The sequence below is a fragment of the Neophocaena asiaeorientalis genome, unplaced genomic scaffold, assembly GCF_003031525.2.
Source record: "Neophocaena asiaeorientalis asiaeorientalis breed wild unplaced genomic scaffold, Neophocaena_asiaeorientalis_V1.1 scaffold546, whole genome shotgun sequence".
NCBI classification, from domain to species: domain Eukaryota; kingdom Metazoa; phylum Chordata; class Mammalia; order Artiodactyla; family Phocoenidae; genus Neophocaena; species Neophocaena asiaeorientalis.
In genome coordinates, this window is record NW_020175442.1 from 2,062,853 (window position 1) to 2,088,923 (window position 26,071).

The 26,071-nt window shown below is 37.1% G+C and overlaps 1 protein-coding gene across 6 annotated transcripts; it reads left to right on the top strand.

The window, feature by feature from the left end:
- The first annotated feature begins 772 nt into the window (after positions 1-772).
- On the top strand, positions 773-25,956 carry SSX2IP (SSX family member 2 interacting protein). Of its 6 annotated transcripts, none has more exons than XM_024767875.1 (13): positions 773-904; positions 1,497-1,666; positions 2,133-2,345; positions 3,267-3,377; positions 4,975-5,110; positions 7,615-7,690; positions 7,772-7,949; positions 11,031-11,181; positions 13,048-13,184; positions 13,536-13,709; positions 17,087-17,201; positions 17,672-17,837; positions 22,052-22,717. In XM_024767875.1, exons 1-13 carry the CDS (start codon positions 862-864, stop codon positions 22,224-22,226), a joined length of 1,845 nt encoding a protein of 614 aa, XP_024623643.1. In that variant the 5' UTR covers positions 773-861; the 3' UTR covers positions 22,227-22,717. The 6 variants fall into 6 exon arrangements, with proteins under 6 accessions (XP_024623643.1, XP_024623641.1, XP_024623642.1 ...); XM_024767873.1 differs by having other exon boundaries at positions 777-904; positions 7,760-7,949; positions 22,052-25,956; XM_024767874.1 differs by having other exon boundaries at positions 777-904; positions 7,760-7,949; positions 13,539-13,709; positions 22,052-25,956.
- Positions 25,957-26,071: the final 115 nt, after the last annotated feature.

The following is a 26,071-nucleotide window of genomic DNA, read 5'->3' on the forward strand; positions in this document are numbered from 1 at the left end:
TCTACATGGCTGTGTTTAAAGGTTACACGGTATTCGAGCGTATAAATGTATTATTTATGTAACTAGTCTCCTACTGTGGAACATATATGTTATTTCTGGGTTTTTTTTTTTTTTTTTGGTATTGTAAAGAACAATATGTAGGTGAATCTTTGTGAAAATTGTTATTTTATTAGGATAAAATTTTAAAAGAGGAATTCCTGGATCAAAATATATTTTCATTATTAAGATTTTTGATACATATTGCCAGATTGCTTGATAGTAGTACAAATTGATCTAATTTTTCTGGAGAGCAGTGTACGGGAGTATTCATTTCACTACGTCTATGCCAACACTAGGAATTGTAATTAAAAGTTTTGTTAGTATAGTTAGTAAAAACAACAAAAAATGGGAATGCTGGCCAAGAAATTTTTCATCTTTTCATCTACGTAAGTAGGAATTGTACTTTAAAGGGTATAGTTTGGAAGTATTTATTAGTTAGTACAATTCTGTACCTTATATTGTGAGTCAGATCATGTACCATGTACTTTGTGTATGAAGTAATGCGAATACCTTAGTATAACTCGAGAAGCCATTTACCTTGATTCTTGCACACACACACACACACACAATTATTATTATTAATCTCTACCATGTTCTGTATGAGAGTACAGGAGAGTAAATAATGCAGAATCCATCTGTCTTGAAGTACATACAACTAATTCTTACACATTGGCTTTATATTTGCTTTCATATTTTTAATTAGATGCTGTTATTCTGTGATTTGTTTCCTAAGGAGATGCCTACATAGAAGAGTGACAGCAGCTGGGCTGAATGTTTCACTGCTGAACTGGTTCCTCAGGTATCCTGGCTCTGGCGATTGCTATGGGAGATTGGATGACTGTTACAGATCCAGGTCTGTCTTCAGGTAACTGAGTTTAGAATAGTTGTAAGCAAAAGCAGTAATTATAAAGGTTAATTTTCAATGACACTGTAATTACCAAAAATATTGAAGATGTAACTAGAGAGAGATATAAATAGTTGTAAAATATATAATTTTCATCTTCAGTAAAATTATCACGGAGAGCTAAGTATCGTGCCTGGTCAGTGGGGTTAAGTGCTTTGGCTGACTAGTTGATTACTTGAGGAGGAGACTTTTCTGCATTTGAAATAAATTCATTGGCTACTCCAGTACATTTCTCTGATTTATTCCTTTAATCACATAAACTTTGAGTGCATAGACAAGTGGGTTTTATCTATCAGTTTCATAAATCTAAAGTATTGTAAAGTAAGATAGTATATTGTAGCTTAACATGCCTTTTCTAGGAGCACCACTTTATTAGTTGTATCTTTTTGGAAAAAATTATATAGTTTTCATACAAAAACCGGCTTTGTCCTAATTTGAAAAAACTTAAAAATATTTCTATAATTCAAAATCTTTGGTAATGGAGATTATGTTGTTAGCTTTGCATGCATTTTTACAAATTATTTACATAAATGCCTTTTACTGATTCTTTCAGAAAGCAAATATATCTCTCAATATACCTCAGAAACAAAGATGTCTCCATCAAGTTTATACTCACAGCAAGTGCTATGCTCTTCAATACCTTTATCAAAAAATGTGCACAGTTTTTTTAGTGCCTTCTGCACAGAAGAGAATATTGAGCAAAGTATTTCATATCTTGATCAGGTAACATGTTTTGTTTTTGTAAGAAGCAATAAATAACGTAAATCATGTTATATAATAGAACATATCAAAGGTATGAGAAAAACTTGTCAAGCACAAGTACGTTACATATTGGCCCGGGACTTATATTAGATTTGCAGAGAACCTTGGTGACCATCTAGTCTAGATACACGAGGTAAACGTTTTTGTCTGGATTAGGTTGGATCCCCCATCACCCCAGGGGCTCCTCCACGGGGAGTCTTACCCTTATTTTACTGATGCAGAAACCTAAGTGCCTTCTCCAGATCACAGGTGATTGTAGAGCAGAGGCTAAAAGAGCGCAGTTCTCTTAATTCTTTGTCCTTTGGCATAGGTGCTACTTTCTTAACTATCTCAGGTTAGTTTTCTTTCTCAGAAAAGATTTCTGTCTTTTGTTTATTTATTAAGTTGTCCGGTAACCAACTTTTAGGAAAACATTTTCTCCTACTAGGAATTGACTACTTTCGGTTTTCCTTCATTATATGAAGAATCCAAAGGTAAAGAGACAAAGAGAGGATTAAATATAGTTGCTGTTTTAAATTGTATGAATGAGCTACTTGTACTTCAGCGGAAGAACCTTCTAGCTCAGGAAAATGTGGAAACACAGAATCTGAAACTGGGAAGCGATATGGACCATTTGCAGAACTGCTATGCAAAACTTAAGGTAGAAATTACATCTCAATCTGTATTTCAATGCCATTGTTATGTAGTTTGAAACTATAAATTTTCATTGGATTTATTTAGCAAACACATTTTAGGGTTTTGTTTTTTTTAAGTTTTAGGATTTTTTTTAAACTGGAAAGTAAAACTGAATGTAATTTGTACAAATCAGTTGTGCTGCTTCCTAATACTGTCTATATCGAAGGCGATGATTTTATGAACTGTTTAGTGTCTTGCTGAAACTGTAGAAAGTTAGATTAGGAAGTACTTATATCTGAGGAAAATAAAATAAGGATTCTCCCACCCTATCCAGTCTTGCTTAATAAAGTAGATGCTTAACTTAAAATAGTCTTATTGTGAGAGATTGCATCAATTTGATTGCATCAAATTTCAAGAATATTCTTGAGAGCATCTACACCCTCTAGGAAAAATCTTGAGCTTACCGCTTGCAAGGCAGAACTGGTGTCATGCTGTAGTCCCACCCTTTTTGACCTGAAGTGTTCTGCTTTGCTTGGCCGCCTGTCTTCTTCATACTTAGCTCCAAGTCATTTTTGGCTCTTTCTCAGAGTGTGCCGTAGAAGTGTTAAAAAGTATTAAAAAAGAAATTATGAAAATGTTCAGTGGCAACATCACTGGAATAGGTAAAGAGTCTTTCAGGAGATCCACTTTGAAGGTCTTTTGTATATACATTAAAAATCGGTATTTAAATTAAATGAAATTTGATATTCAAATTTAGGTAAATTTTGTAACACTATAGTATCAAGCTTTATAGTAATTGTTTTAAATAAACATTTTGTGTGGTGCTAAACTTCAATTTTAGGTAACAAACCCTAGTTTATGTAACTTGTTTTTACTAATCTTTTAAGGATTCAGTTGCTCTGCATCCTATGTTAATTTTAGTCAAAATTGCATATGAATGTTTTAGGAGCAGCTGGAAACCTCCAGGAGAGAAATGATTGGTCTTCAGGAAAGAGACAGACAGTTACAATGCAAGAATAGGAATTTGCATCAGCTACTGAAAAATGAGAAAGATGAGGTGAGTTGTCAGTTATTGCAGATAAAGTTTAAGTGAATTTTTTTTTTTTTCTTTTGGAATTTGAGGTGACCATAATGGTCACGACTTTAAAACAAGAAAGAACCATTTGTTCACCCTGTGTCACACTGGCCTGGAGAAACTGTGTGTATAGTGTCGTATCACATTTAACTGAGAGGCCAGGAGCCCTCCCCACCACCCTCTCCCCCAAGCGCATCCCTTTGCCCTAGTAGGTTAGTCCAGAGCTCGTGACATCCCAGTGTCCTATACCATCTGTCGTGGACTCACAAGCACTGTTAACTTTTTGTCAGACACAAGGGCGCTTTAAATGCAGATCTTTTATTCTCTGCTATACCTTTACTTATATCTGGAATGCCTCTTCTTGCAGTGTCTTAAATGTCAACATTGTTCATCCAGTCAGGCAATTACTTGACTAAATGGACACTCAAGTTACTGTTTAAAAAAAGCAATTCAGATTAAAAATCTCATTTTTAGGCTGAAGACATCATAATTCTAATCTCATTTTTGCTTTAGTGATTACTTAGTATTTGGACCTATAGAGTTAATGCATTTTAAATTATCTTTCAATTTATGTAAGAAGAAGTCATTATGTTTTTATTGCTCTGCAGTTTGATTTCTGACCACGTGATAACTATAAAACCATAACATTTTCAGTGTTGTATATGTTGCTCACTATAATTAAAGACTTTTAAGGGAGCGTATTTCTTTAAGGACCTCGTAGTGATTTAGACAGATTTGTTTTACCATATTTGATTATTTAGTAGTATATTTAGTAAGTGGGTAAGAAGTATCTTAACTAAACCACAAAGTTACTTATACTTTTCCTTGAGTTATTTCACAGAAAATTTTGACTTAATCTGTTGATTATACTTGAAATGTTTTGACTATAGTTCTTCCTCATTGAGGATTAAGTTGAACATGATCATCTCTAGCAGAGATAAAGAATGTCGGTATAGAACTTACTTCCTTTCCAGGGCTGCATGAGAAGTCTTAGTAGACATAAACATTAGCCAGTAGTGCTTGGCACATAATATGTACTCAGCAAATGTCTGAACTGGATTCTCTCTGCTGTTTGTCTCACTCTAATTTGAGAACTGTTTTTGATCAGAGAAAAATGAACCTGTTTATCTACTGCCACGTGTCGTGACTAATTGGCCTTGTCACAGATTGATAAAGGATAAAGTGATTCAAGTCATTAGTAAAAGGAAGTCATTACAAATGATCAGATGAAATCTACTTGCTTCAAATGAAGCTTTAATCACATTAATACTTCCATAAGAGTCTGTGGTTTCTAAATGATCAGAATCTGTATGTAGCGTGAAAGGTGTAGACGATAATTTAGAGAGTTAGCAGCTCTGGAAATTTCATAGTTAAAACGTAAAAACCTTATATGCTTCATTTAATGATATTTTAAAGAGTGATTTCCAGTGGTTACAGAGAAGGAAGAATAATCCTAGAATTCTTAAACTATTATATGAGGAGCTGAATTCTAGGACTTCTTTTCTCTACTGAATTTGTAAATTTTAACTGGGTTTACCAGTCCTAAAGGGACTCACTTAATAGAAAATGCTTTTTTTAGGTGCAGAAATTACAAAACATTATTGCAAGTCGAGCTACTCAATATAATCATGATATGAAGAGAAAAGAGCGTGAATATAATAAACTAAAGGAACGTCTACATCAACTTGTTATGAACAAGAAGGATAAAAAAATAGGTAAGGAGCAGCTGGCTAAGATAAAGCAAAGGGAACAAATAAGCTAGTATTACACTAAGAAATAAATGTAGAGGGATTGAGCTCAATAATTCATGAAGTGTCCTTTTCATGCTTTATACAATTGATTTTAGATGGTATATATCCATGTAAACTAGAAATTGAGACAACTGGTTAGTTGAAAAATAGTATTTTGCTTTGCTCCATTAGTTGTATATAAGAATTGCATATATATTTGTTAACATGACAGATGTAGGATTAATCCACAGAGAAAAGCTAAGCCAGAGGACGCTCTAACCTTTCATAGCAAAGAACTGATTATATTAAAAATCAGGATCAGTTTCTGAGTACCAAAAGTGTGATTTTTGAGTTAACTTCATAAAATGGTTCATCAGGCCAAATCATTCATGTCAGTTTGAGTTCTTTTAAATTAGTTTAGCAGTGCTTTTTTTTTTTTTTTTTTTTTTTTTTTTTGGGTTTCCGGGGAGCCGTGGCTCACGGGCCCAGCTGCTCTGCGGCATGTGGGATCTTCCTGGACCGGGGCACGACCCCGTGTCCCCTGCATCAGCAGGCGGACTCTCAACCACTGCGCCACCAGGGAAACCCTAGCTGTGCATATTTGAAGTACAGCCGACTGTGAAAGTTTTGTTTGTTAAAGTATACTTTTTTTCTATTATTCGTTTGAAACTTAATTTACAACTTATTTCATTCAAGTTTGTGCATAATTCCAAGTAAATAGTGTAGATTAAAAAGTAGAACTACACTATTCAGCCGTAGAAAAGAATGAGATTAATGCCATTTGCAGCAACATGGATGCAACTAGAGATTATCATACTAAGTGAAGTAAGTCAGAAGGAGAAAGACAAATACCATATGATATCACTTATATGTGGAATCTAAAATATGGCACAAATGATCCTATCTACAAAACAGAAACAGACTCACAGACATAGAGAACAGACTTATGGTTGCCATGGGGGAGGGGAGGAAGGAGGAGGGGTGGACTGGGAGTTTGGGGTTAATAGATGCAAACTATTACATTTAGAATGGATAAACAACAAGGTCCTACTGTATGGCAAAGGGAACTATATCCAATCTGGGATAAACCATAGTGGGAAAGAATATAAATGAAGAATGTATATATGTGTAATAACTGAGTCATTTAGCTGTACAGTAGAAACTAGCACAACACTGTAAATTAACTGTAATTCAATAAAAAAAAATAGAACTACACACACACAAAAGTAGAACTGCACAGATAAAGTGTTGCTGGCCTGCCAAGATTCAGGGAACAGGAAATATGTGCGCTGATTTATTGAAGAGTGGTTTCCAAGTGGGCTATAGGCTGTCATCTAACCTACATTATACATTATTCTGAACTTGGACTTGCATACAACAGCTGATGAGCAGATGTTTCAAGCTGTCACATGGTGGGCTAAGCCTGTTACCAGCAAGCAGTTCAGTGTTCACTGTGTCACTGTCATTCTGTACAGCAGCGCTGTTGCAGTTTTTTGAACATTTTATTTTAAAATTATTGAAAAATTTAAGTATGATAAGTAGCAGTTAAGACAAGGTTAGAAATCGAAGTATTCTGAGATTATAAGTCTTAAACTTGGACACTTATTGGTTTTTAAGATTGGTTAACCTTGTGTTCATTCATAAAGGGAATAGCAAAATTAAAGAGCAGGATGAAATGCTAGAAGTATAAAATGTAACAGAGAAGTTTATTAAATACTTAACCCTATAGCGGAGCCCTTATATTGTGGTCGTCTGGCTCTTTTCCTGGTCCAGACCCAACTGGAAGTGGCAGTTCTGTAATGATTTTTATCAGCTCTAAAATTATAATAACTTACTCTCATCTTTTTTCCTTCTTATGCCAACTGCTTTCATCTCTACCTGGGGCAGAAGAGACATTAATACTGTCAGGAGCCTTGTCTCCCTTTGATGATGAGGATGATGGTGGTCATGATACAGGGCATGGCAAACTTTTTCTGTAGTGATCCAAATAGTAAATATTTTGAGGTTTGTGGGTTCTGTGGTCTTTTGTCACTCTGCCACTGTAGTGCAAATGTAGCTATAGAAAAGAGATGAACAAATGGTGTGCCTATGTTCTAATAAAACTTTATTTACAAAATCAGGCAGCTGCCCACAGGCCATAGTTTACTAACCCCGATGATAAAATTAATAATGATAATTAAATGAACACTTATTAAGTGCTTACTGTGTTAAGTACTTTAACATTTCTTTCACTCTTCACAACTCTTTGATAGATACTTTCTTTATTCCCACCCGACTGATGAAGAAACAGGCTTAGCAGTTAAGTAACTTGCCAAGATCTCAGGCTTATGAGTGATGGAACTGGAACTTAAAATCTGGGCTGTTTGAGCCTAAATCCTAATTTGTATACCAGTTGACTTACGTCTCTAATGCATGTAGACCGTTAGGGTTTTAAACACTTAAACTTGTATGGTAAGAATTGGTTTTGTTCTGTGTGTTCATGTTTGTAGCTATGGAAGTTTTAAATTACGTGGGGAGAGCCGATGGAAAAAGAGGCTCCTGGAGGACGGGTAAAACTGAAGCCAGGTAAGGCACGAATGAAACTGACACATTTAATCAGACTTCCCTTTCTATACTGCATTTTCATACTGACAGTTTCTTTCTCAGGAACGAAGATGAAATGTATAAAATTCTCTTGAATGATTATGAATATCGTCAGAAACAAATCCTAATGGAAAATGCTGAACTTAAGAAGGTTCTTCAGCAAATGAAAAAGGAAATGATTTCTCTTCTTTCTCCCCAAAAGCAGAAACCTAGAGAAAGAGCAGATGATAGTACAGGAACTGTAAGTGGCTCTTTCCTCTCTAATACAGTCTTCAGATCGCTGATTAGAACAATTAAAACAGTAGATAGGGATTCTCAGTGGGGACGCTGTTGATATTTTGCGCAGGACACTCACTGCTGTGCTACCCCCAGTCACTCTGACAACCAAAAAAATGTCCCTGTAAGTTTCCAGACATGCCCTAGGAAATGATGGAGGTGATTTTCTGGGGACTTAATCTGTGCCAAGCACCATGAAAAGCACTTTATAAGCATTGTCTCATTTTAGTCTTATAATAATTGATGCTTTGGGTCCTATGATTATCCCTATTTTATAGGTGAGGAAATTGAGGCACAAAAGCTATCTCAGTATCACGCATGACAGAACTAGGATTTGAATCCAAGTCTGTCTCACTCCAGAGCTCATGCTTTTAACCACTGTGCCAAATATCCTTTAAGTAGCTTAAATGTTGAGTAACCTTAGCAGGCTCTACTTTTCAGAGAGTGAAACTTTTATTAACTTTGGGAACCAAAGAATCGCTTAGTCCATAAATTTATTGAATGTTCATTATGTGTTCTAGTCCCTGGAGAGAAAAAGCTGAGAAGATTTTGACTGTTTCCTTTGCCTTAGTTCAGGCTGCTAAAGCAAAGTACCATAGACTGGTTGGCTTATAAACAAACAAAAATTTATTTCTCGCAATTCTGGAGGCAATCAGGATGCCAGCAGGGTTGGTGTCTGTGAGGGTCCTTTTCATGGTTGGATTGCTGACTTCTTTCATCCTCACATGGTGGGAAAAGGTGAGAGAGCTCACTGGGGCCCCATTTATGAGGGCTTCACCCTCATGACCTCATCACTTCCCTAAGATCACCCACCTCCGAATGCCATCACATTGGAGATTAGGATTTCAACATGAGAATTTTGAGAGAACACAAACATTCAGACCATTGCATCCCACAGGAACCTTTTTTGAGAGAGACAGGCATATAGAGAAGTAATTATTACACACATTAACAGCTCTAATAGGGTGGTACAGTGTGTAAAATAAAACAATTATGGCAATCAAGAAAGGCATCACAGGGGAAGTCACATTTGAATTGGCCCTTAGTAGGTGTTTTTTGAGGTAGAAAGCCTGGGGAAATCATTGGATGAGGGCATAACATGTAGAGGTCAGAAAAAAAAGTCACGTAATGGTGAAAATGTTTTTAAACTTAGTTCTTTACATATAAATTTAAATTCTGGACTCAAGCAAGTTCACATTAGTAACTAAAACCTGAAAATAACAATGTTGATGAAGAGTAGTAATTACCAGTAGGTCACCCAACATGTTTTATTAACCTATATTTGAGGATTATTTTGTGGTTTCACAAATCAGTCCAACTGATAAGCTCATCTCCTTTTTTTTTCTTCTTTAAAAAAAGAACCTGAATGTTCTTTTTAGACTCTCCAATTTGGGGTCTGCTTGACATATCTTATATTCAGTTAACTAACCTTTTCTCTCAAAGTCTATCACTTTGGGTCAGTTCTTAACACTCACTAATACCTTGCCAGGGTTAGCATGGTTTCTGTAACTCCTGTGGTTTCTTCAGTTTTGGACCCAACCTTTACTAATGTTTCATTACCAGCTTTTAGTCAGCAAAAGTAGGTAGTAAATCAAGGAGATCTTTTTCAGATGATAGTATCCTGTATAATTTCTCATAATTCAAGTGTTGAAGTTTGGAGAAACAATAATATCTTAAGTGTATTTTCTGTTTTTTAAAAGATCCTTTTTTTCTAGATACATTATCTCTTAAAATTTAAGTAATTCACCCATTCCTTACTTGTAAGGAAAGATTTTGGCCCATTATAGCAAGAAGGGTAAGACATAACCTTGGAATGCCTAGGTAGCATCCAAATTTTCATTTATTATTTTGCTTAATTGTAGCCAAAATATATACCCAAAATTCACGTTAAATGCATTTTTAATTTTTTTGTGGTTTTAGAGTTTCACTCCATCTGGCAATTATTAATGTACAGCAGTTAATTTTAATAATGAATTTGTAGTATCCTGGTGTGCCTTGAAATGTATAGCAGAGAAGGTGTAGCCCCTTGGAAGAATTACTGTCAGGTAGCTCCAGAGTGTTGATTGGCAAGAACCAGAGTCACAGTGAGCCACACCCTGGCTTTTTCCCCACCTACGCCCCCTGGGAGACCTAGACCTCTACCAACCCGTTGCTGACCTCGGACTGTTGATATAGTTCTTCAGACTCAGTCACTCCCTCACTCCTGCTGCATCTATCAGTACATGTGGGAACAGTCTAATCAGCCCTTCTTTCTTTTCAGCATCTCTTCTTTTTTTTTTTTTTTTTTTTCCCCAGCAAGATATATTGTTCAAATTAGTTAAATATATGTATCTACTATCCTGGATGTTAATAACAAATTAGGACCATTTTATGTAGATGCAGGTTATTATGACTAAATGTATTATGAATACATTTTGTATTGCTTCCCTATGTTCTTTATCCTGCTTTTGACTTTATTTGATCATATCAGTGAAGGTTGCTACATTTTCCTGTGATTTAATCTGAAAATGCATGTAAATAGAGTACAGAGAAAAATATCTCCAGTTTTATAAAATAAAAATTATATGAGAAAAATAGGATTAACAGTTGCTTTTACTTTGGAGATTATTTCACAGGTTTATTTGTCAAAGCAACCAAAAATTGGAGGCAAGTTGGACTGGAGCTCTGTGACATCAGGAAAGTTAGTCTGCTTCTCTAAGCTTCAGTTTCCCCACGTGGTAACATGATTTGAGGACTAATTAACATGTGAAAGCACCTAATAGCATGAGGCAGGTTCCTCTTCCTCACACAGTTCCATGACTTTTGTCACTAACTATGTTGGGCTTCAAATTCAGCTTTGAAGAGACCTGAGTTGGGGAATTTCTATCTTCAGTATTAATTGCTTTTTCTCAAGACATTTATGTTAAGGACTGGGTCATTTATGCTTCAGATACAGCACAGAAATGATTTTGATATGTGTCTCTGACCCAGTCTGATGACTACTGCCTGAGTGTCTAAAGCCATTTTAAGATTCTGGTCTTTCCCTCTCATCTCTGGCCACTTGCAGGTTATCTCTGATATTGAAGAAGATGCTGGGGAACTGAGTAGAGAGAGTACGTGGGACCTTTCCTGTGAAACTGTGAGAGAGCAGCTTACCAACAGCATCAGAAAACAGTGGAGAATTTTGAAAAGTCATGTAGAAAAACTTGATAACCAAGGTAAGTACTGCCTGACTACAGGTAGATTGAGCTGTGACACTCAGTAAGCTGACTTCAGTCAGTCACCTAGAAAGGCAAGTTACAGGCTCAGACTGAAGTCCTTAGCTCAGTCTGGTGGTTTGAAAAGCAAGACTCTGCCTACTTCCAGACATGTGGTTTGAACCTCACTGAGAAAAAATGCTTTGGTCTCAGAGTGAATGAATACCTTGTTCAGTAAAGTTCTTGGGTCACTTGTAGACATGTGGATGGACCTAGAGACTGTCATACAGAGTGAAGTAAGTCAGAAAGAGAAAAATATTGTATATTAACTCATATATGTGGAATCTAGAAAAATGGTACAGATGAACTGGTTTGCAAGGCAGAAACACAGAGACACAGATGTAGAGAACGAACATATGGACACCAAGCGGGGAAAGCAGGGGGCGGACAATGGTGGTGGGATGAATTGGGAGATTGGGATTGACTGTATATGCTGATATGTATAAAATAGATAACTAATTAAAAAAAAAAAAAGAAAATTCTTTAAAAAAAACAAAACAATAGACATTTGATGCAAAATATCAATTAGGTATTGGGTCGGCCAGAAAGTTCGTTCGGGGGCTTCCCTGGTGGCGCAGTGGTTGGGAGTCCGCCTGCTGATGCAGGGGACACGGGTTCGTGCCCCGGTCTGGGAGGATCCCACATGCCGCGGAGTGGCTGGGCCCGTGAGCCATGGCCGCTGAGCCTGCACGTCCGGAGCCTGTGCTCTGCAAGGGGAGAGGCCACAACAGTGAGAGGCCCGCATACCGCCAAAAAAAAAAAAAGTTCGTTCGGTTAGTAAATATATTGTTCTTGGTGGAAATGAAAAAATGTCTTTTATTTTTACTTAAAAAACCGAACGAACTTTTTGGCCAACCCAATATATAAAGTAGAATATTCAGGTCTCTATTCCCTATGTGTAACACCTAATAGTTTGGTGCATACCTTTCTAGACCTTTCCCTGTGTGCTCGCAAAATATTTATTTTAAGTGTATACAAACCAAAAATTGAATATTACATGTTTTTTTTTCCTACACTGTGCTTTTTTCACTTAACAGTCTATTATTTTAGATACCACTTCTTGTCATTATAGATAGTATAAATAGATATATGTAGATGAATATATCCTTATTTTATATTTGTTAAGATTTGCATGCTTTTAAATCAAGAAAATTAAGATTTCCGCTAAGTAAATGAAGTCTATTTAAAGAAAATTTATTCTAAATGGTCAAAAATGACAAACTCAGTGCTAATTGTCTCCAAAAGTAAAGAGCAGTCAGCAAAATTATAGTATCAAAATTACTTTACATGAGATTTTATTGATTTCAGTCATCATTGTCTATTAGTAAATAGCAAGTATTTTCGGACTTCATATTTGTTGAATTTAAGAACAGCAAGGTTTGTAGCACTGCACTGATCTTTGAGGAAGTGTCAAAAGAACATAGTTTATGAATGTTAATTTTTCTGTGAATATACGTTGTACATTTTTAATTAGGACATAATCGTGAATAAATATGAATTACAGATTAAATGTTGACAATAGAGCTCTGTAAGTAAGGATATCATTTAGTCCAGAAATAGCATGAATTTATAGTTGCCATGAACTCCTTAGAGCTGCTTTGTGCTTTTTAAAATTTTTTAGTGTTAAAATAATATACATTTTGTTTTATTTTATTATAGCTTATAGAATTTTTAAAGGGCAAAGGAAATACCTACCTTTTAGGAAACCTACAAGATTCCAGAAAGGGAAAAGTTCTGCGAGCCTTGATTTTTAAACGTATGTGTCCAAACACCATAAACTAAAATGATGACTGTAATGTTTATGTCAAATTACTGGTTTTGTGTTAGTTTCAAAGGTACACCTAGAAGGTTTTAATGATGAAGATGTAATCTCACGTCAAGACCATGAACAAGAAACTGAAAAACTTGAGTTAGAAATTCAACAGTGTAAAGAAATGATTAAAACTCAGCAGCAACTTTTACAGGTAAATGCGAGGCACCTTTTAAAGCTGGTCTCCCCTGTGAAGGGTCAGAATTTTACTTAATCTTACTATATTTTTACTCCTTTATTTCATAAGCTCTGTAGTATTTGACATTTTTCAGTCTAAACTAAGTTCTGTACTTGCCCGGAGATAGACCCCGTAGCACTCCTTAGTAGGGGCTTTGCCAGTTAGAAGCATTTGGGAAATGAGACTCCTCATTTCAGCTGACTTTCTGATTCTTTATCATTTCTCTCCTTGCCCTGAAGTTTGAGCTGCTTTTCCCTTGTGTTCATTTCAACTTGTTGGAGTGTTGCAGGGACCCTCTGGAACTTTCTATGTTTTAAAATTGAATAGCAGCAGCTCGCTACTGCGTGTGATGATGACACCGCTTCACTGCTCCGAGACTGTTACTTGTTGGAAGAGAAGGAACGCCTCAAAGAAGAATGGTCCCTATTTAAGGAGCAAAAGAAGAATTTCGAGAAAGAAAGACGAAGCTTTACAGAAGCAGCTATTCGCCTAGGATTGGAGGTATTTTAAGCAATTGGCTTTCCTTGTAGAGCGTTTGAAGGTCCTGGAGAGGTCAGTAGAACGCATCTAAGTTCCGCTTTTTCTTGTTTCTTTGCTATCCATTTTTTTTCCTCAAGTATTTTACTAGTGATTTCACAAATAGCTTGAAATGGAAGCTATAACAGAAGGATATCATTTTGCCTTTACCAGATTTGGGAATTGAAAAAAAAAATTTTTTATTGAAAAAACTATAAGCATTTATCATCCTTTTTGGGTGGCTTTATTTTATTTTGTTTTGTTTTGTTTTATGTTATTTTTTTGGCTGCATTGGGTCCACGTTGCTGCACGCAGGCTTTCTCTAATTGCGGCAAGCAGGGGCTACTCTTCATTGCGGTGCATGGGCTTCTCAGTGCAGTGGCTTCTCTTGTTGCAGAGCATGGACTCTGGGGGCACAGGCTTCAGTAGTTGAGGTGTGTGGGCTCAGTAGTTGTGGCTCATGGGCTCTAGAGCACAGGCTCAGTAGTTGTGGTGTACGGGCTGAGTTGCTCTGTGGCGTGTGGGATCCTTCTGGACCAGGGATCGAACCCGTGTCCCCTGCATTGGCAGGTGGATTCTTAACCGCTGCGCTGCCAGGAAAGTCCATTGGGTGGCTTTCTACTGTTAAGGGTTTAGCTTCACACAAGAGGTTTCTTTTGGGCATCTGTCATGTCTCCACTGTCAGTAGGTGTAGAGTCAGAAGAGAGTGCAACCAAGAACATGTCTTTTGTTTTTAAAAAAGGGGGTTAGGGGTAGAATACAGTAAAAATAAAGTTCTCTCTCTCTCCATCCCCTTACCCAGGGATGAATGCATTAACAGTTAACAGTTTGAACTGTGTGTGTGTACACTTCGACAGGTCGCTTTTTTATTTAGCAGTGTATTACCTACATATTTCCTTTTCAAAAATTAGAGAAGTAATGTCTGAAAATGGTTTAAAAAAAGAAATTCAATCCATACAAAAAGCTACAAGGTAAGACAGTATCCTCCATTCTTATTGCCAGTTTCATTCCTCAGAAGTAACCACTGTTAAAAGTTTGTGATTCTTCTGGGAAGTACTATTTTAACTTGAAATAAAGTTCAACCTTCCCAGAAGTACTATTTTGATCGATATAAGCCTATCGCTCCCCCACTATGAAAGATAAGGAGTTTAGTGTCTTTATCATACCTCCCATCTACACTTTCTCATTTACATATGATTTCTTCATAATATTTTTACTTTTTGAAGCTACTTTTTAAAGAATTATTTCTCCTGGTTGACTTTCTTGCTTTAAGTCAATTTGTTTAATGCTTCCATTTCAGGTTTGCTCAACTTCAGACAGTACAGGTTTATCCCTTGTTGCACTGCTCTTACCCTTCGGCTCCCCAGGTTTTGTCTGTGATATTAGTTTTCATTGTCAAGGATTATCACGTTTATATTCTGTCTTTTAATACAATTCAGGTGTAAGTACTTTGTCTAAGATGGAGACTTAAGAATTAAAAACCAGACAGAACGTTGGTAACGTAGTGATTATGTAAATGTTATTCATTCTATAGCCAAGTAATTTTTTTGGACACATAAAAAATATTCTGTTATTAAGATTTTGCCACACGGAGGAAAATCTTCCATGTATCACTATGTAGTAAATACTTTGACTTTCTTTGTAGCTTCCTTTATGATTTCCTGCATCAGATTCAACTTATATCTCATGTTATAGTCTCTTTCTTCGGTTCCTTTTCCAATTTGCTGTATTACTTTCTTGAGTCATTTTCTCATAAGTAGCGTGTGAGTGAAAAATATTCTGAATTCTGGAATATCCGAAAAATACATTCTTACTTGATTGGTTTGGCTGGATATAGAATTTAGTTTTCCAACTTTTCCCCTCACAACTTTTGAGTTATTCCATTTCTTCCAGCGTTTTGTTTTGCTCACGAGAAGCCTGGCTGTTATATAACCTGTATTACTTTGTAGATACCTGTGTTTTGTTTTTCCCCCTCTCTGGAAGCTTTTGGAATTTTATGTTCTTAAGAGTTCTGCAATTTTACCAGGAAAAGTCTGGGTAGCTCCTTTCGGCCTGAAGACACTATATTTCTTCAGCTTAGGGATATTTTCTTCAATTCTGTATTTTTTCCTTCTTCTCTTGCATTCTGGAACTTCTGTTAGACAAATGTTTTGCCTTCTGACTACATCTATAGATTGACTTTATGTCCTGAATTCAGGAATATTTTCTCACTCTTATCTTGGGCATCGCCAACCTGGTATTCAGCAAAGGTCAGTTTTATTATTCACTTCATCCACTGAGTTTTTATTTCAGAATTTATCTTTTAAGTTTTCTAGTGTCCTTATTTTCTGCTTTTTTTTTGGGTATACCATTATATTTTACAGATATTCATAAATCTGTCTGATAATTTTTGTTATTTGAAAAAAAAGTTTGTCTTGAACTGTTTCTCTTGGCCAGTTCTCTTTATTTATCTTGGCCGTGTTTCTTTTATGCTGTTAGTTTTCTTCAGATGTCTGGTGATCCATGATTTTGTATTAATATTTATGAATGAAAGACTATACGTTATCTTAAGTAGCTGACATGACCTTCCTCTGTAATTACAAAAGCCTGTGTCATCAATAGCTATCTTCCTCAGGAGGCAAAAACAGTTTGCACCAGCATTTCCTCCTGTCTTATGGGCTCACCTGTGTTTCTGAGCCCATATCCCCCCACCACCCCTGATGCTACTCCAAGAGATACTCTTGCTGCTTTGCATTACCACTCCCCATTCTCTGCCCGAGACTCTGTCTGCCTCTGGTCACCGAGGACAGTGGGGCCAGTGAAGGATGGGAAGGAAGTATGAGAGACCCGAGGGGATAGGGAGAATTCAGGATTGCTAATTAGCTATTCAGGAGGAGGAGGTTTGACACAGGCCCGAAAGCTGCTAGTACTGGGAGATGGTTGGAGGATGAGATCAGTGCTTGATGAAGTCATATCTCTTTTTGTTTTTCAAGTGATTAGTTTACAGTGGGGTAAATGTCAATTTTTCTGTTGTTTGTAATCTTATATTTACCATGTTTTGTGTGTTCAAAAGTTATGCTCATATTCCATATGTTTAAAGTTATGCTAACATGCTTATCATTTTGTGTTATACACTTGAATTTATTCAGAATTGATGTGAAAATAGTAGTTGGCTTGTCAGCAGACACAGGTGAATTTTTATTTTTTAAACATAATTTTCTTAACTGAAATTTTTCTTAGTTTTCTAGGGTTAATTCCTTTGACTAAATCTATAGAGATAATCAGAGAGCCAGACACAAATAGCTAGAGAAATCGTGTGAAATGGCAATTGTGTGAACGTTGAAGTATTGATCGGTATTTCTTTGGTTTGCTTGTGATGGTAGAGAAAGGCATTTGAAGAAGAAAGAGCCAGTTGGTTAAAGCAACAGTTTCTAAATATGACTACCTTTGACCACCAGAACTCAGAAAATGTGAAACTTTTCAGTGCCTTCTCAGGAAGTGAGTACTTCATAAACTCTTTAATCTGAAAATGCATGTAAATAAAGTACTGTAGATTATTATTAATATATAACTTTAGCAGTCACCAGTAAGAACTCTCTAATTGGAACTAAAAATTAACTTTGATATTTTATTTGCTGGAGTCAAAATAGAAATGACAGGAGGACTTTGCATGCCCAGAGCAACTTTTGTTGTGAATGTAATAATGTCAAGTTTTGAAAATTCACAGTCTAGAAATATTTTTTAAGCTAGATCCTTCTAAATGTTTGTGGACTGTGCATAACAAAGATCACCGGATTACCTAGACTAGACTCAAAGGGCTACAGTGGATATTTAATTTGTTCTCTCACACCTCACTTAGAACTGCAAATGAATCTAGTCTAGGACCCTAGTTAATTACCTTCACTATGTTTAATGCTTTTCCATATGTAGTGCCTTTTTTCCTTCCTTTTTTTTTCTTTTTTAAACAGGTTCTGATTGGGACAACCCTACAGTACACTCGAGGCCACGGCAAAAGAAGCCTCACGGTGCACCTAGTGGGTCTCCAGTTTGCACGTCTAAACTTACTAAATCTCTTCCTGCTTCTCCTTCTACTTCAGACTTTTGCCAGACGCGTTCCTGTGTATCTGAATATAGGTACTGGTCTATAGGTGATCTTCTTACATACTTGTTAAAGTGCTAGAGTTGCGTTGCAAAGGAAAAGTTGGCGTGTCTAGGAGGAGCAACAGTAGAGACTCTGGAGAGGAATTGAGTAGATTGACTCATTCATTGTACAAATATTTATTGGCTATCCATTATGTGTAGACACCTGTTAGGTGCTGGGAATACAGCAGTGAACAAGGTAGCTCTGGTCCCTGTCTTCTGGGAGCTAAGTCATATAATGTGATTCTTTTTATTTCACATGTAAAATACAATTTAAAATACAATCTTATTTCAGGAGTTACTTAATAACTTAATTGTATTGAATAGAAGGATATTGTTTTGATAGTTTCTGTAGAGTACCTATTTTAGAGTTTCTTGTGGTGTGCCCATTTTATTGGTGTGGAAGGACAAAGACCCGAGAAAAGCCCCCTCCCCTTGACTGGTGAAGAGGATCTGTGCCCAAGGGATGACAGGGTAGACAGAGTTGCTCCCCACCCCCAGGAGAGCCAGATACTGCTTTTAACTGATGCATTGTGGTATTCTCCTCTGTCTGAAGTTGTTACATCATTTTCTAAGGTATAATATCAGTACTCTACCTCAGAGCCTATTCCAGGATTGATTTTGAACTAAGCAGATAGAACCTTCCTAGGGAAATAGAGAGGAGTAGCAAAGAGCAAAGGGACATGTCGCAGAGTGTGGTGGTGATCGCTCTCCTCTTCACTAACGTAGGAGACAGTGGCACGAGGGCCTTCCCAGGCGCCTTAGAAAAGCAGGAGCCAGGGCTGCAGCACAGTTGGCCTGTTGTAGTGAGAGAGAGACTGGTGTGGAGCTAAGTGCTGAAGACACCAGCTAGCCTTTGGACCAAGAATTGTGAAATAGATTTTTTTTTTTTTTTTTTTTTTTTTTTTTGGGGTGATCAGTGTTGTGGCCTCTCCCGTTGCGGAGCAGAGACTCCGGACGCGCAAGCTCAGCGGCCATGGCTCACCGGCCCAGCCGCTCTGCGGCATGTGGGATCTTCCCAGACCGGGGCACAAACCTGTGTCCCCTGCATCGGCAGGCAGACCCTCAACCGCTGCGCCACCAGGGAAGCCCGAAATAGATAAATTTTTAAACAAAAATATGAAGTTTTAAAAAAGGACAAGGCACTCTCATTTGTAGTTGGCCTTTAAAAGGATTAGGACTCCTAAGTAAACACTGGGGGGCAAAAAAGGAGCTGGGGGAAGAGTCCTCCAGGCAAGTGTAGGAACCCTGAGGCTGGACACGGGTGTGTTTGTGGATGGCGAGTGTAGTTAGTGAGCACGACCAGGAGGTGTGAGGGTGGGAGGTAACATTATGTAAAAGTTCAGATGTATACACAGGTAGAGGGAATGAGGTCAGGGACCCTGTGTACCCATCACCCAAGTTCAGCAGTTACCAACTCACAACTAATATTGTTTATATACAGCCCCACTCTGCTTGTGCTCCCACCACGCACCTGAGATTTCATTTGTCAACTATGTTAGTCTGTACTTGTAAGTCGGATATCGTTCTAAGGGCAATGGAAAAGCATTAAGTGAGATAATGATATTTTTAAAAATCCAAGGTTTAAAAAGATTACTTCATTTGGGGCTTCCCTGGTGGCGCAGTGGTTGAGAGTCCGCCTGCCGATGCAGGGGACGCGGGTTCGTGCCCAGGTCCAGGAAGATCCCACATGCCGCGGAGCGGCTGGGCCCGTGAGCCATGGCCGCTGAGCCTGCGCGTCCAGAGCCTGTGCTCTGCAACAGGAGAGGCCATGACAAGTGAGAGGCCCACGTACCGCAAAAAAAACCAAAAACAAACAAAAAGATTACTTCATTTTATTATATGAGAAACAGATTGTAGGAGCACAAGCCAGGAGAGCCAGTTAAGAAACATTAGTGGAGTTGAGGTGAGAGATGTGGTAATTTGCACCCTACGGTCATTACATGAAGACAGAACTGTGCTTGGATTTAGGCTGTGTTTTGCAGTTAGAGCCAATAGGTTGATGTGTGAAATAAGGGAAGTTAAAGTTTGTTTAATTTACGATCAAAAGATAATATAAGCTCAGGGTATGTTCTCACATAGAATGTTATTGAAGCCCCCAAATTTGACCAGTCAGAACTCTGTGTATAGATTGAGACAGACATTCTGCTCACCATTTACAAACACAGGCAGCCCTCGGAGATGTTGCAGATTCAGTTCCAGACCACTGCAATAAAGCGAGTATCGCAACAAAGCGAGCTACTCAAACTTGTTGGTTTCCCAGTGCATTTAAAAGTTATGTGTGCGCTGTACTGTAGTCTGTGAAGTGTGCAATGGCATTATGTCTGAGAAAACAACGTACGCACCTTAACTTAAAAATACTTTATCACTAAAACATGCTCGTCAGTCTGACAACCCAGGGTTGCCATACTCCTCCGTTCGTAAAAAAAATTCAGTATCTGCAAAGTGCAATAAGTTGAAATGCCATAAAATGAAGTATGCTTGTAATGCATTCTGTACCTAAAAGAGAACATAGCTTAGTTGCCTCAATTATTTTTATGTATTTAAAATTTTTACATAATTATCTTTAGTTATAAAGTATTTAACATAAATATTCCTTGAAGACTTTGTTTTGTGTTTAATAAAAAGTCCAACATTTAGTACCTACATCATAGGGTACTGTGAGATTCAGTACCAATATATGTAAAGCACTTAAAACAGTACTTGGTCCATTGTAAACCTTCAGTAACAGGCTATAAAAATAAAAATATATGTAAACATAAGTGGATTATAAAAATGCTTTTCTGTTTCTTGTGTTCGAGAGCTGCACTGAACAATGTCAGTGGCACAGAAACAGAATTTTGGAGCTTAAAGAAATTTCATTAAGCTATTCACAGATGCTGGCCACTGAGGGTAAAACAAAAGAGTCACGTAACTGGTTATCAGGAGAGAAGCTGTGCAGCTTGACATCGTTCTTGAAATTTTTAATTATTTGGTATATTTGGATTCCTGCTCCTAGAGCACCTTGGATCTGGGTTCGTAATAAGATTACGACAAAATAATTAGGAATATTTGTAGCTAATTTCTACAGCAACAACCTCATTGCTCCTTCACTGTAGAGTGGAATGTTACATACGGGCTGTGCCTGGATTCCGTGCAAAGTACCTCTTGTGCTAAGTTGCATAGAGAACTTAGTTCATCATTGATCTCATCTCATCTGAGACGGCAGGGATTCTGAATCTGAATTATAAGCAAGTTCCTTTTTTTTTTAAGCAAGTAAGTGTAAGTAAAATTGTCAATTATGTTTTTGGTTTAGCGCTTTAGAATTAAAGCAACTTAATTTTTTTTAGGATTGCCACATTATAAGGTTGAGTTAGTTAACCAAAGTCACACCAAAAAATGAACATTTAGGCAAAAGAAGTTTTGTGAAAAAAATTACATAAGATATTCAGTTGATAAAAATGTATTGGTTCAATCCCATGATTTGCAAGTAATCATTTAACTAAATTTCCTTGTTTTGAGGCTGGTTGCAGAGCATACCTCGGACTGTATCTCTGAAGCTAGGGACTGTGTCTGTGTTCAGACACTTAGATTGTTATTGTCCGACACTTAAAGTTAATTGAGCATCATCGTTAAGCGCTTAGTGTGTGTTAACTCATTTGGTTCCCACCCCAACCCTGTGAGGTGTAGGTTCTATTATTATTTCCATTTTACAGCTGAGGAAGCTGAAGAACAGGGAGGGTTAACTTGCCAGAAGTGACGTAGTAAGTGGTCCAGCTGGCAAATGAACATAAACCATCTGTTCAGGGTCTGGACGCCCAACCACTTTGTGGCACTCATTAAATATCTGCATGAGTGAACGGATGGAGGATGAAAGCATGCATGAACAAATGGATGAGTGAAGAAGGAAACTATAAAGAGATTAGAAACTAGTGACAGAAAGACAGGGGTATGGGGAACATTAGCTTTCAAAACTCACATGTTCTCTATCTACCTTAGGCTCTAGTTGGGTAGCATCCTTCACAGTAGACTGAACAGATAAATAAAATAAATAGATGGATAGATAAAAGTGACCATGTTGAAACACTTCTGTGTTTTTGACCAGTGTGTCCTCGAAATTTACTTAGCATGAGACAAGGGAGTAATCAGATTTCAGACATTCAGGCATATCTAAGGTCTGAAAGGAGGAGGAGATGATGATTAAGATCTCCCTTTTCTTTCTCCAACAGTTCAATCAGTGTACTAAATACAACCCCTGAAGAATCTAAGCCAAATCAGGTTGGAAGAGAATGTACAAATCAGAAGTGGAGCGTGGCATCAAGGCCTGATTCACAGGAAGGTTGCTGTAGTGGATGCTCCTCGACCCACGCAGACGCTCACATAGAGAAGGATGACTTACCTTAGACTTGTGAACTGGGATTTTTTTTTTTCTTCATTAACATGTTCATCAAATTTCACATCTGAGTTGAAACAGGGTGTGTTATAAAGTCAATCATCTCTAATAATTTTAAATGGTCTGTGTTGTTTGTTTGGACTTCCCTGTTCCTCCCCCAAAGAGCTAAAATGTTAAATCTATTTAAAAGGATATAAAAGCTTTGGATATGTATTTTTAGTAACAGAAGCACCTGGTTCTGTGAATAAAGGAATGTATGAACGTTTGGATGCAAACAAAGCACTAGAAAGAGTTTCCTCTTATAGGTATTAAAAATAGCACTTTTAGGAAACTGATTATTGTAAATGTTTAATTTTGTCTCATATATAGTTGGCATTGGAAGTTTAGCCTTTCCTTGAATGTATACTGTAGCTTTTTAACAAAGCAAGTTATATATGTATTATGTTTAGTGTGATTTGAAATACCCTCTTTCATATGTTTTAAATAAAGTGAAATTTATGTATGTTTTGTACATAGATATACATGATTATGTTAAGAGGCTTTAAGATTTAAAGATTTTACACATCCATAATTATAGTATTTCATGCCAATAAAATTTTTATTAGTGACATTCTGTTTACAGATGTATTAGAGCCATTGCCACCTTATGTTTAAGAATTTTTTGAACCCATCTGAGCAATAAATACTGAAAAGGTATTCCACGAAGCCAAGATCTTTAGATCATTAACGTTACTAATGTTACATTTTGGAGATTTCTACAGCATTAGGTTTTTTTAATATGCAGGATATTACAACTTTTCAAAGGATTATTGATTTTAGCGTAATAGAGGTGAGTCAAGAGTACCTTTGGATGAAACAATTTAAGAATATTGGCTTAGGATATTTGGATGATAGAAGATATTAAGATATTTAAGATGTTTGGATGGTGATATTTTCTCTACCAGATGGGTACCCATACCGTAACACCTATACCAGCAAAGGCTTTGTACAGTTGCCAATAATTCTTTAATAATTTTTCAATGAGATATTTACTGATAGGGAAATCTGATAACATAAAAGCATCAGATTTTATAGTCCAGATATGGTACTCTGGACAAACTTGTCATTTCACTTTCAGGACTGATTGCATGATTCTTCATGGTTGTCATTGTTATTATTATTGATAGTAAGAATAATGTAAGTGTGGGCCCAAGCACTTTCCTAGAATTTTCATCAGAAAGCTTTAAGTACCTAACTCTATTTGTCTCTGCATGTAGAAGCCTACACATATCCAGTCCTTGCTATAGGTATTGTAGTTTAGGCCCATCTGCCTTCCCATTTTCTAGCAGTTTAACCGTTTGTATTCACTCACCTGGTTGTGGCTGTTCAGTTTAAGTTTGTCATGTTAAAAAGTACTTTTGTCGGGCTTCCCTGGTGGCGCAGTGGTTGAGAGTCCGCCTGCCGATGCAGGGGACACGGGTTCGTGCCCTGGTCTGGGAAGATCCCACATGCCGCGGCACGGCTGGGCCCGTGAGCCATGGCCGCTGAGCCTGCGCGTCCGGAGCCTGTGCTCCGCAGCGGGAGAGGCCACAACAGTGAGAGGCCCATGTACTGTAAAAAAAAAGAAAGTACTTTTGTCATCCACTCACTCACTATATATATAACTTTGGAGTTGCATAGCAGCAGCCATTTTTTCAGGGTTAATAGCATATTATTGAGTATCTTGTAAGACATTAGTGAAAGTGCTCATGAGAAAGTAGTACCACATTTATAGTCTCAAAAAGCTGGCTCTTGAGCAAAAGCAAATTAGTCACCGCATTCAGCTTGGTGCATGCCCCTTTTTTACCATTTAAAAATATTAGAAATGATGCAGAATTTCAGAAGTAGTACCATACTCCAAAGGAAGAAACAGCTGTGATATCGTTCTTTTGCTATTGAGCAATAACGTGATCAAAGAAAAGCAATCAGATTTTCTAAATAGGCAGTGATACATTTGTCAAGAATTGGGGGGTTTTTTTCAGGGCTTTCCGTGATATACTTGGCTAGAAACAGTGTTCTAATTTTCAGAGTAATCTCTTATTTTAGGAATATTGCATTCCACAATGATGAAGTTCTACAAAGCAGCATCAGTTTTTTGTTTTTTTCATTTTAAAGTTGGTTGAATTCTCATATTGGAGAGAGAAATTCCCTTGAGACTTACTTTGAAATCTAAGGTGTGAAAGAAACAGTAAAATGAAAGCCAGGATCATTGTGCTTTTGATAAAAGATCTGCCAGTAGTTGTATGTTTTACTTAACAGCGTAGAGTTTGCTTTACATTCCAGCTCCAATGATGATTCCTAGGCACGCTAAACTTCCTAGAATGTTGAAACGGTTTCCATGCTGGATAACTCCTGACTCCACACATAAAACTCCTAGATTTTATTTGCCTTCCCTCTCTAGGTGTTTGCAGTTTACTAGTAATACAGCCGTGCTGCAGTCTTGCATTTAGCCAAGATGAGGTGAGAGAGAACCATGTTCGCTTTTGCTTGAAAGTCTTCCTGACCATTTTCAGTGTCTTCTTCTTTATCAGGATGCAGATCTGAAACATTCTGTGCCTTATTTGTTTTTATCCATTTTGAATTTTCAAAGCATAAAAGTGGCAAAGAAAATTTAAGAGATTTTATTTCCTACTCTTAAATTTTTATATCTTCAATTTATGATGAGAAACTTAATAGAAGAACAATCCTACCAGAAAATTAAGATTAAGCTTAATAAATAGATACTTTCTTGTAGAAGCAATGTATTAAATGTGTAGATTCACGGAACAATCCATGGCAAATTGTTTTCCTCATGGTATAATTAAAATACTGTCGTTACTTAGAATTGCATTTTTCGTACCTTTGCTGACCAGACTTGTTCATAGGCCCGTGGTAACACTTTTTTGGGGGAAACATATTCCATGGTACATGGTGAGAAGGAGAGCGCCCTAGAATCCAGTTTTGACCTGCCCTGGTGGAGCGTTTGAGAACGCCCGGAATGCCAGGAGAGGTTTTGCAGTGTGTATGCACAGAATGCTGTGAGCTAGCAAACCCCTGATGTGATTGCCCTGTTGTAAAAGTCTTGAACACCTGTTGCCTGATGTAAATCATGTTCTTATTTCTAGATTGGATTTAAATTAAGTATGGGTCTTGGAAGTCTAGTAAATATACTTCTCCCTATGTTTGTCCTTAATTTTTTTCATTCTTTTCATAAGCATATAAAAGTAGCTGCTGTGTGTCAGGGCTTATTACTACCTTCTAGTTACTGGGGAGGGAAAGACAACTAAGCACGCTCCCTACCACTGAGAATCTCTGGGTTGAGTGGAAGACCAGCTATATAAACCTAAATTGTCATAAACAATGGGAGATGCTGTTCAGACATTCGGTCTGGTGATAAAACTTGGACTCGTTGTTCTGCTCCAGGATCACGTATCCGTCTCCTAACAGTGACGTGGCGAGCTTCTAGTTAAAGAGTCTTTGCATTATTTCCTATGGGAAGAACTATGTAATTAATATATTACTGTTTTGTTTTTGTTGGGTGTTGGGTTTTGTTTTTGTTTTCTACAATCAAAATACCTGCAAAGCAGCATTAAGGATTTCTGCCCACAAGAACATGTATTATTATCTAATAGAAAAAGAATCTACAAAGATTTGGGCCATGTAGATAAGGGTAATGAAATAGGTTATTCTAGTCATTTCTCTAAATATGATGTTTTTTTCAGGTTGGATGTAGATTAAAGTGGAATGGACTGATTAAATTATTTGATTTATATAAAAATACTTCACTTGACTGGTTGGTTTTTTTGTTTTTGTTTTTTTAACATTTACAAATACCTGATTTCAGAGGTCTTAGGAGGTA